The sequence below is a fragment of the Cebus imitator genome, unplaced genomic scaffold (genome assembly GCF_001604975.1).
Source record: "Cebus imitator isolate Cc_AM_T3 unplaced genomic scaffold, Cebus_imitator-1.0 Scaffold77, whole genome shotgun sequence".
Lineage (NCBI taxonomy): Eukaryota > Metazoa > Chordata > Mammalia > Primates > Cebidae > Cebus > Cebus imitator.
Window position 1 is genome coordinate 6,198,607 of NW_016107392.1, and position 14,530 is coordinate 6,213,136.

At 39.6% G+C, this 14,530-nt stretch overlaps 1 protein-coding gene across 13 annotated transcripts in view; it reads right to left on the reverse strand.

Annotated features, from left to right (window-relative positions):
* The window catches only part of NRF1 (nuclear respiratory factor 1), a 144,591-nt gene that overhangs the window by 49,123 nt on the left and 80,938 nt on the right, over positions 1–14,530 (reverse strand). For all 13 annotated transcript variants that reach the window (XM_017532572.2, XM_017532580.2, XM_037740000.1 and 10 more), the window contains one exon: positions 1,377–1,535. In XM_017532572.2, the coding sequence (XP_017388061.1) occupies positions 1,377–1,535 (159 nt within the window). The remainder of the gene's footprint in view (positions 1–1,376; positions 1,536–14,530) is intronic.

Genomic DNA, 14,530 nt, shown 5'->3' on the forward strand with positions numbered 1-14,530 from the left:
AGCCTCCTGAGTAGCTGGGATTACAGGCACGTGCCACCATGCCCAGCTAATGTTTTGTATTTTTAGTAGAGACGGGGTTTCACCATGTTGACCAGTATGGTCTCGATCTCTTGACCTCGTGATCCACCCGCCTCGGCCTCCCAAAGTGCTGGGATTATAGGCGTGAGCCACCGCACCCGGCCTAACTCTTAAACTTCTTACAAAAAAAGATTATTCTTTTTTGTTTGTTTGTTTTTTTTGAGATGGAGTTTCGCTCTTGTTGGCCAGGCTGGAGTGCAGTGGTGTGATGATCTCTGCTCACTGCAACCTCCACCTCCTAGGTTCAAGCGATTCTCCTGCCTCAGCCTCCCGAGTCACTGGGATTACAGGTGCCCGCCACCACGCCCAGCTAATTTTTGTCACTTTTAGTAGACATGGGGTTTTGCCATGTTGGCCAGGCTGGTCTCAAATTCCTGACCTCAGGTGATCCACCCGCCTCGGCCTCCCAAAGTGTTGGGATTACAGGCGTAAGCCACTGCACCTGGCCAAAGAAAGATTATTCTAATAAAGAATGGCATACTAATTCTCAGTAAACCTCCAAGCTAAATGAAAAATAAATAGGGAAAAAAGTAAGAAATGGTATGTAGTTTAATCTTTCTTCTAAAAGTTTTGCTATTAGCAGGCTCATCTGGCAGATTTCATATCCCTCTAATTCCTTATTTACATTTTTCAATTATTTTTAGTACCCAGAAATAAGAGCATTTCTAAGTGTTCAAAGTGATTAATAATTTTACTTCAAGTTTCTTTGACTTTCCCAAGCACTTCATAAAATTAAAACTGCTCCATAGGCCAGGCGCGGTGTCTCATGCCTATAAGCCCAGCACTTTGGGAGGCCGAGGTGGGTGGATCATGAGGTCAAGAGATGGAGACCATCCTGGCCAACATGGTGAAACCCTGTCTCTACTAAAAATACAAAAATTAGCTGGGCTTGGTGGCATGCACCTGTGGTCCCAGCTACTCAGGAGGCTGAGGCAGGAGAATTGCTTGAACCTGGGAGGTAGAGATTGCAGTGAGTCAAGGCTGCACCACTGCCCTCCAGCCTGGGTGACACAGCGAGACTCCATCTTAAAAAACAATAAAAACAACAACAAAACTGCTCCAAAGGCAACCCTGAAGACGCAGTGTAAATTCATGGACTCATCCCAGTCTTCTCTTTATAGTATAGTGATGGAGCGACAAATGGAAAAGGCTATAAATCAAAAAACATCAATCTTTGGAGGGACAGGCTAACTGATTACACAAAGACTTTATAGCACAAGATGTAGAAATGACAAAAATTGAGGCGGTTAATTTAGGATAGAAAAGCAACCAGGCAACTCAGTCAGAGGAACTCTCACCCTCTGCTTTTGCTCTTCCGTGCGAACATCACTCCGGACATTTGCCCAGGGGATATCTTCAGGCCACCAGATGGGCTTGCAGCTTTCTTTCCCCCAGCCTGGTTTTCCCCGACCTGTGGAGTACTTGAGCATCTCTGGGATAAATGCCCGAAGCTGAGCCTGGAAGAGAACAGTATGGTCATCAGTACTCACGAAAGATATCTGGGGTGTGTTTATGACTCCTTAAATTCTAACCTTAAACAACAGAGAGGTTTCCAGGAAGGTCCTAGAGAATTCTGAGATATGAATGATGAAAACCCACTGTTTTCCATAGGCTCCTATAGCTCTATAGGTGGTTGAGAATTATAAATATGTTGGTAAAGTGCACCTTAGGCTGCATTTTGTAGACTTTTTCCTGTAAGAGTAAGAATATCTGACCCTAAGTTTAATTTTTAATTTCTGCTTCCCAAGATATTATTGGTACTATAGCTCATTTCCCTTCTACAGTTTCCATGCATCTTGTAAGGTGCCAAGCTCAGGGTGTTTTCAGCACTGTTCTGGAAGTAGGAATCAACGCAATTAGATAAGAGAGCAATAAGAGCTGAGCAGATAAAATCATCATTATTTATAGGTGAAGTCACCTTATGTCTAGAGAATCTCAAAAAATCAAATGAAAACCTACCATAAACAATAAGAGAATTCAGTAAGGTGGTTGATTATAAAATATATGAAAATAAACAGACCTTTAACTTTAAAAAAAAAATGGAAAATAACCCTAAAACTCTTCTAGAAAGTTTCTAGTAAGCTAAGCCATTGTCCACGAGTCTGACATATAGATAGAGTAAAGCATGTGCAAATTTAAATGCATTATTGACTTCATTCAGATTTATTTTACAAATCAAATCCAGACCAAACAGGCTTTAAACCACAAAGACTGCCATTCTTACTTCCTGGCATAGTAACCACACTGCGTGTGTGTTGGGGGTCGGTCTACTTTGTGAATATTCTTAATCGCTGATAATGATTTTTGGCAAGAAAAGCAGTTTATCAAGTTATGATCTGTGCCTCTTTCCCAGACCTCCTGCTTTCCTTTTAACCTGGTGGTCTACAGCACCCCAGAGATAAGTAGCATCCTGCAACGAAGGATGCATCTACACTGCCCCTGCAGCTGAAAACCAAAGAGGCCACTTTCAGCAATGAGTCACACTTAGGGATGTGGATTTGTAGTTATAAAGTAAAACAAGAAAAAAACAGAAATGGGAATACTTAAAGTATTAATGAGAGAATGAGTATACCAACATTATAATATTAAAGATTTCTGTAAATATCAGGTGTTCGTATAAATCTTATTATAATAAATATTAGATATTATTTTGCCAGATATGTTACAAATTGTTATATAGTAGGGAACCATGAACCCAATCAGTAATATTTACCTAATGAAGTTCTGGCTGATGGTAGTCATGCTGTTAATTCCTGTGCCAAGCCTGCCACTTCACCTCTCTTTCTAAGTCCCCCAATGCCCCGACAGTCTCCTGCCTACAGGATATGATATAATATACTCCATATATATTTGGCTCTGGCATCAAGCAGCAGGCTGATAGAAACATATCCATTTGCAAACCCATCAGCTGGCTGGCTCATGCGGTCATTACTTCAGTTATTTTAAGAAAGTACACCTCAAAGTCATTTTTCCCTTTATCCTGATTTCTTGGGAGTGTGTCTTTTTCTAGCCTCAGATACACAAAGCAGGAAAGGGCTTACTCCTCACACAATATTGTATATTAATTCATGTTAAGAAAATGGCTTTCTGAGAGGTATAGATGAAACAAACTGACATAGACTTTCATAAACTCCTTTTTATTTGAATACCATTAACAGTTTCCAAAAAGGAGAATCTGTTATATTCATACCTAGGAGAATCTGGAGAAAATGAAATTAGGAGGCTAAATAATTCTAAATTAACAAAATCCTAAAGTGGGTTGGATACAGTGGTTCACACCTGTAATCCCTGTACCTTGGGAGGCTCAGGTAGGCAGATCGCTTGAGCCCAGGAGTTTGAGAACAGCTTGGGCAACACAGTGAGACTCTGTCTCCACCGAAAATACAAAACTCAGTCAGCTACAGTGGCACATGCCTGTAGTCCCAGCTACTCGAGAGGCTGAGGCAGGAGGATCGCTTGAGCCCAGAAGGTCAAGGCTACAGTGAGCCGTGAAACAAAAATCCTAAAGGGGGTAGTAGAGAAAGACCCTGTCTTCAACCAACCAACCAAAAATCCTAAAGTGGTCAGAAAGCACTCCCTGTGGAGAATACTAGCCTGACACAGTCTGCTCAGATCCACCTGGAATCCTGTATATTCCGTAATTCTGGTAATCACTTCACTTCTGACGCCTCACCCTATTTGCACCAACAGTTCCTTATACTCCTCCGTTCTGGGTCACGCTGGCACCTGGACGTGGACACCTTTCATCCTCAGTTTGGCTTTGGCTCTCCCACCCAGTCTTCCAACTGACTTCTAGTAACTCACTGTTACTTGAAAGGTGGGCTCAGCATCAGCCTCCTCACTTAAACCGCTACCCTACCCTCTTTGCAATCTACTTGTCTTCTCAACCTTTTTATCTTAGCAACTAGAAAACCACCCTTTCCCCAGACAAACTTAAAATGTCAGTTATCTTTATTTCTCTCCTTCAACACTTATCTAGTCATGCACTGCAAGTCCAATTCTTTTATTTTCTTTGAAATGTCTCTGGTGTCTATCCCTTCTTCTCCAGCCTCACCTTGATTCTAACTTTCTAGCCCAAAGCTAGTGTACCGTTCTAGTTGGCTTTCTTGGGGACTCCAAGTTCTCCCTTCACTCCCTCTTCCCACATATCCTTGCCAGACAGGTTTTCCTAAATGTTACCTACAGAGCTCCAATGCTCAAAACACCTTCAAATTGGAAACTAAACTAGATCCTTCTGCCCAGCTTTTCAGACCCTCCACAACCTGGTCTCATACTACAGTCAGTTCCCGTGAATTTTCACCATGCAGCCTTGGTCCTCCATCAGACAAGTCTCTGCACTGTCTGGTGGACTGCTAAGCCCATTCCTGCTTCTCTGCCTTTGGTCTGTCCCCTTGTTGGACTACTTTCCATGCTCCTATTCCATTCTTTAGTGCCCAGCAAGTCCTACATTCTTTGTGGAACAAATACTAAGTATTCTTTCTCTCTTTTTTTTCCTCTCTCTCTCTCAATGATATCTTGCTCTGTGACCCAGGCTGGAATGCAGTGGCATAATTACAGCTCAATGCAGCCTCAACCTCCAGGGCTCAAGGGATCCTCTGGCTTCAGGCTTCAGTAGCTGGGACTAAAGGCATGTGCCACCATGCCCAGCTATTGTTTTTTTTTTTTTTTTCCTTTTTTGTAGAGAAGGGGGTCTTCCTATGTTGCCCAGGCTGGTCTCAAACTGCTGGCCTGAAGCGATCCTCCTGCCTTGACCTCCCAAAGTGCTGGGATTTCAGGTGTGAGTCTTTGCACTCAGCCTCACTTCTCTAAAGTTAGCACTTTCTATCAAAAAGAATACCAGGGCTGGGCTCAGTGGCTCACACCTGTAACCCCGGCACTTTGGGAGGCCGAGGCAGGTGGATCACCTGAGGTCAGGAATTTGAGACCAGCCTGGCCAACATGGTGAAACCCCCTCTCTACAGAAAATACAAAAATTAGCCGGGCGTGGTGGCACACACCTGTAATCCCAGCTACTTGGGAGGCTGAGGCAGGAGAATTGCTTGAACCCAGGAGGCGGAGGTTGCAGTGAGCTATGATCGCTCAACTACACTACAGCCTGGGTAACAGAGCAAGACTCTATCTCAAAACAGCAGCAACAACAACAACAAAGACCACAAGACTCAGAGTTGGCTCTGAATCCCAATTATCTCTGAATCTTAATTTAAAAAATATTAAAATGTAATGATATTAAAAATAGTAATAGCAAATATACAAGGTCAATTAAGAGGCTGAGATAGCATGTATATTAATAGCAGTTTTATTACTACCTCAGCCATCAAGCCATCTTTTTTCAGTAACTTCTACAGCATTCATAACTTTTGTTCTAAAATGTAGAGGTTAATTTGTTATAAAATTAGGTGCATTATAGCTCTTTGGCAACTGATTGATAATTCTGATTTTATAATAAGAAAAAACTGTTCTTTTTTTTTTTTTTAAAGTAGATGCTTTAAGCATCCTCTCTCCAAATCTATTAAATAAAACTACTGTAAATGTAAAACAAATGAGGATTCAGAAACATCACGGCTTTAATCCAGCACAGTTTTAATCCTTAATCTGCTATAGGTTGAGCATCCCTAATCTGAAGATCCGAAATCTGGAATGTTTTGAATGTCACATTTGGAAAATCCCACCCATGACCTCAAGTGATGGGTCATAGTCAAAACACTGTCAAAACTTTATTTCATGCACCATATGAAATTATCATCAGGCTATAGTGTATAAGGTGTATATAAAACACAAACTTTGTTTAGGTCGTGGTCCTATCCCCAAGATATCTCACTAAGTATATGCAAATGTTAAAAAAAATCCAAAAATATATGAAATCTAATGTACTTCTGGTCCCAAACATTTCAGACAGGGGGTACTCAATCTATATGAAGTTTTTATCAAAGTCAAAATATGACCATTTGCCAAAAAGAAATATTTCAAAGATAAACGACATTTTACTTTTAAATCAGGGAAAATAGGGAATTTAGTCTCCCAATGAAAAGAAACAGCAAGCTTTCTGAAGTGATTTACTAATACTGAACACACTAATGTACATAAAGACATGAATCCTTAGCTTTCAAGGATGAGTGTAGTGGAAAAAAGCAGAAGGTAGCATGTATCTATCTGTGCAAACAAGGTTGAGGATGAGAAATAAAGGGTGCTGGAACCAAGAAGGAACAACTTGACCATTTGGACCAATTATTGCTTTGAAGCAAGCAAGCTACTACCAACCCACCCACAATGTACAGGAAGTTTAGGTGACTTATTCTGCTGGGTCCTCGAGCATTAAAAATATGTATTAATACAAGCAGCTCCCTCTTGCACATGTGCTCTTTCTCTCCCCGCAATTGAAAAAAAAGGGGGGAAATGTATAAGCAGATTACTAATGGAACATGTCAGAAAATGTGACTCAAGGGTAACCATAATTAAAGGAAAGACAGAACTGGGAAAATTCTCAAAGATGATTTATATGCTAGAAATCTCTGGATGAGAAATGTTTCAAACTCCTAGGAAGATGATCTTAGAGGCCAATATGAGAGGCAGCAGAAACAGAAACAGCATAAAAAGAAGGCTACTTCCACAGGCAGAACCCCCATCAAGCCAAAAAATGGACCAAGAGTGAAATCAGTTGCTGGCATACAAGTTCTAATTCAGGGGCAGAACAGCTTTTAAAAGTGCTAATTATCAAGCTGTAAAAGCTCGTTTTTCAGGTGTGTACATTTTGGGGATGAAGGGTATTTTTTACTTTTAAATGCTTAAGAGATCATTTGACTTCATTAAAAAAGGCAATCTTCCTACAGGTTATTTTTATACTGTCCCAAATAAACAGTGCAAAGGCTAAAGAGACTATTAATAAAGGGAAACTAGCGGTCCAGTACAGGAAGAGTTAAATGATTCCTTTCCAGAATTCAGAACTGTGCTCTCATTACCAGCTGAATTAATTACTGGTCCTGGAGAGTTCTGGAAACCAAAGCTTCTTGATGTGCTTGTTAAGGAAGGTTTGTCTTTAATCCACAGGGAGACAATCAACAGGATCAGCAAAGTTAAAGCCTAACCTCTCAGACTGTCCTTTAATTGGGCTGGAACAAGCTTTCCTGGACTCTGATTCTGATTTAAGGCTCTAGGTGGGCCTACGGTAGCCTAGCTTGGTCAGTAAACTCACACCAAATCAGCAAAGAATAGAAAATATTACCACTTCCAGGGGACAATTAGCAAAGATAAGAATATCAAATTCATGCCTGAGTCAGTGAAAAGTAAAGATTTATGTGGAAAGCATGGATAGGTTTAAAATAAAAGAATCTCTAAAACTCTAAAATGTTTTATCCAATCAAAATAAAAAATAATTCTTGCTATGCTAGAAATTTCCTTCGTAAATTCAGTTAATTCTTTGCTATCCAACAACGCATTATCCTTATACAACCCCCAAATACCCTCTCCTTTTGTTCCCTCTGTCTTTGCTCTGCATTTACCTGAGTCTAGGGATTTTGAGGCTCCTGAATGATGTCCATTTAGGCTCAATTACCAAGAAAAGGTCTTTCAAATCAACATATCTGTGAACTCTACCTCTACTGAAGAGATCAGAGAATACATAATAAATATAGAGAAGGCAGTTGAAAGCAAACCATGTTGAAAGGTTATGTTTTGTGTAGCCTACAGGAAAATAGGAATGTGGCAGGGAAAGAAAAAATGGAGATTTTTTCGGACTGTGGCAACATTATTTTAACTTAAAATTATTACCGCCCAGGCTGACAGACCCAATTATATTTGAACGGATGTTTAAAGGGCATTAAAGAGCTAAAGCAAAGTGATTCCTTTGCCCAATATTCGAAAGTTATTTGTACTACTGATCTCTGTTCAGAGAGATGACTATGGTGGCTATTATTAGAAACACCCATTCCCTAGTAGTGCCAAGCAGAAACACTGGCTTCTCTTAATCTCATTTTCCCTAAAACCACATTCCCATAGAAAACACAAGAAGAGCAAGTTTGGAGAAAAGATCAATGTAACCTTCAGAATTAGTGAATTTGAAGGCCAGCCAATGGACACTCTTATTTAGACTCCTCTCTCAAGCCAAGACTTCTGCTTCTGTATCTAGAACCCTAAACCTATCAAACTTTCTCCCTCTCATTAATCAAAATGCTCTTAACATCCCACCTTCTCTTTGAAGGAGACTCAGATTGGTTAGTTTCTGTTACCTTATGCTTGTTGTACTCTTCTCTACAAAAATGTAAATAATACAGATAAAGTCAAAGTCCTCTTTGCCATCTATTCTCCCTCAATTCAGTCTTCTGTCCAGAGGCATGAGCTTGATGAACAGACTTCCTTCTAGGCCAAATTCTATACATTTACATAAATACGTGCTAGAAAGGCAGTTTAATGTGATTAAACACAAATGGTACCATACTGTACACTATTTTATAACTTGTTTTTTACACTCAACATTTTGTCATAGAAATCTTCTCATGGTAGTACAACCAGAATAATCTAATTTTTTAAACAGATGCCTAGTACAGAATTTCCATTTTATTTAGCCATTCCCCTATTGATAAACATTTAGATTGCTTGCAGTTCCTCTTGCTGTACAAACAGTGCTTGTACATGCTTCTTTGTGCATAGAAATTCAGCAGAAAGTGTTAAATCCATATACACTTTAACCAGCAATTTCACTTTTCTGAGAAGTGGAATTGCTGGTTAAAGGGATTTAACATTTTAACACACTGCCAAACTGTCCTCCAGAAAGACTGTGCCAATCCCACTGTCGCTTAGAGTACTAGACAATACCCATTTTCACATCCTCTTCCACATTTTGTTACCAAATTTTCTCTCTTTTTTTCTTTATCTTTAATTTTTTTCTTTCTTTTTTGAAGCAATCTTACTCCATCACCCAGGCTGGAACACAGTGGCATGATCTCAGCTCACTGCAACCTCCGCCTCCTGGGTTCAAGCAATTCTCCTGCCTCAACCTCCTGAGTAGCTGGGACTACAGGCATGCACCACCACACCTGGATGTTTTGTATTTTTAGTAGAGATGGGGTTTTACCATGTTGCCCAGGCTGGTCTTGAACTCCTGACCTCAGGTGATCCACCCACCTCAGCCTCCCAAAGTGATGGGATACAGGCATGAGCCACTTTGCCTAGCCTTATTACCAAATTTTCTTATTTTGACTCATCTGACATGGGGGAATGGTTTCTTATTTTAATTTCCATTACTAGTGAATTGAGAATCTTTTTTATATGTTTACTGGTTATTTTTCCTCTCTGTGAACTGCTTAGAATATTTGCTTATTTTTCTATTTATCTTTTTCTTATGAATATGAAGAAAATATTAATATGCTCTGGATATTAATTCTGTCATGTAAACTGCAAATATTTCCTTAGTCAAGTTGTATCCTATATAAGTAATTTATATGGCTATTTCCTTCTCTTTAGTATTTCTGAATATATCCTTATTCTTTACTCAAAATATGCTATGTTCTATTTAAGAACACATCCGGTGTTTATATTTGTTATGTATATATTCTCTTTTTCCTTTCTTTTTTGAGATAGGGCCTTGCTCCATTGCTCAGGCTGAAGTATAGTGGCACGATCATGGCTCAATGCAGCCTTGAACTCTTGGGGTCAAGTGATCTTCCCACCTCAGCCTCCTAAGTAGGCAAGACTATAGATGCACCACCATGCCTGGCTATTTTCAAAATTTTTAGTAGAGATGAGGTCTTGCTGTGTTGCCCAGGTTGGTCTCAAAACTTCTGGCCTCAAGCAATCCTCCTGCCTCAACCTCCCAAAGTGCTGGATTACAGGCATGAGCCACCACACCTGGCCTTTATATATTCTCTTAATCTCATGCCTACTAAGCATGGCATGACATCATATACAAAAACATTTTTCGATAATTTCAGACAGTAAGAAGAGCCTGCTTTTCCAGTAAATTCCGACACAACAGTATGGAGAAGCAGTTTGGAATTGTGATCCACTATAGTGGTTCTCAAAGTTGGTTGCATATTGGAGAGTTTAAACACTTCAGATGCCTAGATCCCATCACTGAAGACTCTGACTTAATTGGTCTGGAGCCTGGCCTGGGCACTAGGATTTGAAGTTTCCGAGGTGATTCTATTATGCAGCCAATTTTGAGAACCACCAAAATATTTTTTATCTACCCTACTTTTCAAAAAAATTTAAAAAAAAAATGGTAAAATACACGTAACATTTATCACTTTAACATGTACAATTTAGTGGCACTAAATACGTTCACAATGTTGTATAATCATCATCATTTCTTTTTTTCTTTTTTTTTTGAGGTGGAGTTTTGCTTTTGTCCCCCAGGCTGGAATACAATGGTGCAATCTCGGCTCACCGCAACCTCCGTTTCCCGGGTTCAGCTGATTCTCCTGCCACAGCATCCCGAATAGCTGAGATTACAGGTGTGCGCCACCCAGTCCAGCTAATTTTTTTTGTATTATTAGTAGAGACAGGGTTTCACCATGTTGGCCGGGCTAGTCTCAAACTCCTGACTTCAGGTGATTCACTTGCCTTGGCCTCCCAAGGTGCTGGGATTATAAGTGTGAGCTACCACAGCCGGCTATATCATCATTATTTCTAGAACTTTTAAATTATCATCCCAAACAAATCAGGCTGGTCTTGAACCTCTAACCTCAAGGAATTCGCTTGCCTTGGCCCTCTAAAGAGTTGGGATTACAGGCGTGAGCCATCGTGCCTGGCCACTTCTATTTTTTATCTTTATCATTTTGCCCATTCTAGATACCTCATACAAGTAGAATCACCCAATATTTTCCTTCTGTGTCAGGCTTATTTCACTTAGCAGAATGTTTTCTACTCTTTGGGTAGAAGAAGTAAGACCTCTGCTTTTTCAAAACAGAACAAAACTCTCAAGAACCTAAGCTGATGAATGACTGTTTTCTATAAAACACCTCAAAAGCCTTGTGAATAACTCCTTCCTAATGAAGCAAACACTGAACGTTTCGGAAGGTTTACCTGAAACTGCTGAAAATTACCATCCTGTTGCATCACCATGCCATGGGAATATTAAAGTGACAAAGATTGCCCCAGTAACAGAAAGAGGAGGGCAGTAAGTTGAGGGAAGGGAGAAGGGAAAAAAGAGTGGATTTTAATCAGCAATACTGCACAGGTCTTTCCAGCGATGCTTCTTCTATAATTATAATCTTTGCCTGGATGTCTTCTAATACAGATTCCAAAAAGATTTACCACCTCCTAAGAACAAGAGCAGCCTATAGGACTCAAGTCTGGTAAAGAGCAGAACTGATTTTCCACTAGCAAAATCATAATTGTTACTTAAAGACTCTTCAAGAAGCGATGAAATTCCTTGAACTCAAAGCACAGTCTGAAAACAGCAGCACTGACATCACCTGGGAGCTCACTAGCAAGGCATAACCTCAGGCCCAGTCCAGACCTACTGATTCCCAATCTGTGTTTGAACTCCACTTCTCAGGTGACTGCTGCACTCCCAAGTTTCAGAGACACTGACTTAGCCCATCCACTAGGCCCTGGTCTGTAGTATCCTAAAACAAATTTGCTAACTTGACTTTTCAAAATCTAAAAAAGGAGCCTTCATTGTGAATGAATTCTGGGGTTGCAGAACCTATCCCAAACTAAGGATCTCTTTTGCTAAGCTTTATCTCCACTTCCTCCAATTCTAAAACAGATACGGAAAAAGTATGGAATAAGTTCCAGCCACTATTCTTAAGGTGTCTAGAAATCCAAGTTTTCATTGTAATCACTAAAAATACCAGAGTTACGTAGTTTTCTAACACATGTGCATTACCCCCCCCCCCAAAATAGGAACTATAATCCAAGTCACAGCACCAAAGGAAGAGACTAAAAAACTTAATATAGTTATAACAGTAAAAACAGAAACTTTTCAGGAAAAATATCCTATTTACTAATAGAGAATCATACTTTCAACAAAACAAAAAAGACAAAAGCCAAAAACCAAGAGAGCTGCTTCCTAAAAGAACACAGCATTTAGTTCTCACAGACCTTCAGAAACTGTTATGTGCAATTTCTATTGGTGTAGGAGACACTTTGAGAGTTTTGGGGGCAAGTAAAAAATTCTTCTAAAAAGTAAATGTTGACCGGGCACAGTGGCTAATGCCTATAATCCTAAAACTTTGGATGGCCGAGGCGGTGGACTGCCTAGCTCAGGAGTTTGAGACTAGCCTGGGCAACATGGTAAAATCCCATCTTCACTAAAAATACAAAAAATTAACCTAGTGTGGTGGTGCATGCCTGTAACCCCAGTTATTGGGGAGGCTGAGACATGAGAATTGTTTGAACCCAGGAGGCAGAGGTTGCAGTGAGCCAAGATCACACCATTTCGCTCCAGCCTGGGCGACAGAGCGAGACTGTCTCCAAAAAAAAGGTAAATTTTTAGTGTAGACTAGCTGAAAGATTCAATCTGAAAAATGAACACAATACAGTTTTACACAAAAAGATTTTTGAAAAAGCACTGGCAATATGAAAGCAACCCTAAGTTCCATTTGTCACTAGCTTGCTTCATAAATTTTCTATTTATGCCTCAATTTTCAATCTGAAAAATATTTTGTTTCCTTAGACACCAGGGAAAAGAAAAATGCTACCTGTATTGTCCCACTTAATTGTTGAGAAAAATTAAAACTCTTGGTTCATAAACTTTAATAAAGCATGGCTGAGAGATGGTATGTTCAGATTATTCAAAAGTGAATACAGGCAATCTGTATAATTTCCATTAATAATCAGTAATAATACCTTGGTGTGATGCTTTAGTTTTCAAAACACTTTCCTACAACAAACTTTATTTTTCTTCCTTTGACTCCTTAAGGTAGGAGGGCATGTGTTTCATCAGAAGATGAAAGTGAAAACAACAGATATATGTAGTAGAATTGGACTAGAGAGTAGATCTTCCGACTTAGTTTTCTTTCCAATAAATCATGCTAACTTTCTCATTTATAAGGACATAACATAATGGAACACATAATATTAGAACAATATTGAATATAGTTTACTCTCTTTAGATGATTCAGAAGGTATCTTAGGATCCTATATAGAGTTGTAAGTTAGGGTCAACAATATCAAGTCATCTCTATAGAATTAAGTGAAGATAAGATGATTAATAGAGCTGTCTGGTTAACCCATTTTATTCATATTACAGTTCAGTTTGATAGTTCTGGAATTTTATCACTTCAAGGAAGTCATTCATTACCCACATGTTCTGAAATCTAGAATTAATGTCCAGTAAAATATACTTGTTCTTTATGGCTATAAATCATATCTGAGCTCTGCTTTCTTGAATATAAAATAAGAATTTTTAAGAGACACACAGATACACACACACACAGAAAGACAGACAGACAGACAGACAGACACACAAACACACACACACACACACACACACACACACACACACACACGGTGGATTAAATGAGATGCCCCGGTAAAGAACTTAGTAGTGTGCCTCCCAACACGCAGCTATCTATTTGAGAAAAATAAGGGGGGAAAAAGAGAGTTGTTAACATCTTCACACTAACATAAAGAGAAGTAATCTTTGGGTCCGGGTGTGGTGGCACATGCCTGGAATCCTAGCACTTTGGGAGGCCAAGGCGGGTGGATCACAAGGTCAAGAGATCAAAACCATCCTGGCCAACAAGGTGAAACCCTGTCACTACTAAAAATACAAAAATTAGCTGGACGTGGTGGCGCAAGCCTGTAGTCCCAGCTACTTGGGAGGCTGAGGCAGGAGAATCGCTTGAACCCAGGAAGCAGAGGTTGTAGTGAGACGAGATTACACCACTGTACTCCAGCCTGGTGACAGAGCAAGACTTTGTCTCAAAAAAAAATAAAATAAAAAAATCTTTGGGCAAGACAAAGCAGAAACATTATCAAACTTGCACTTTAAAAAATCCAAGTTTAATATAAAATATGAAAATAGTTTTTTTATTTCTATGATTATAAAAGTAGTTCATGCTGATTTAGATAAGACAATAAAAGTCACCTATAATGCCAGCATGCGTAATTAGTGTTAATATGTTAATGTAACGTACATCCCTCCAAGTTCTATATACACAGAGGCGGGCACATTTTTTGTTAACGTTTTAGAAAATGAGATAAATCAGCTCAATTCTGTGTTCACAGAATTTTTCTTAAAATCTCCCAAAAGAAACAGAAAAATAAAGCCCTAACCCCCTAAAATTACGGTATATAAGAAATGCTACACCGGGCACAGTGGCTCACACCTATAATCCTAGCACTTTGGGAGGCTGAGGCAGGCAGATCACTTGAGGTCAGGAGTTCGAGACCAGCCTGGCCAAAATAGTGAAACTCTGTCTCTACTAAAATATAAAAAAATTAGCTGGGCATGGTGGTGGGTGCCTGTAATCCCAGCTACTCAGGAGACTGAGGTGGGAGAATCGCTTGA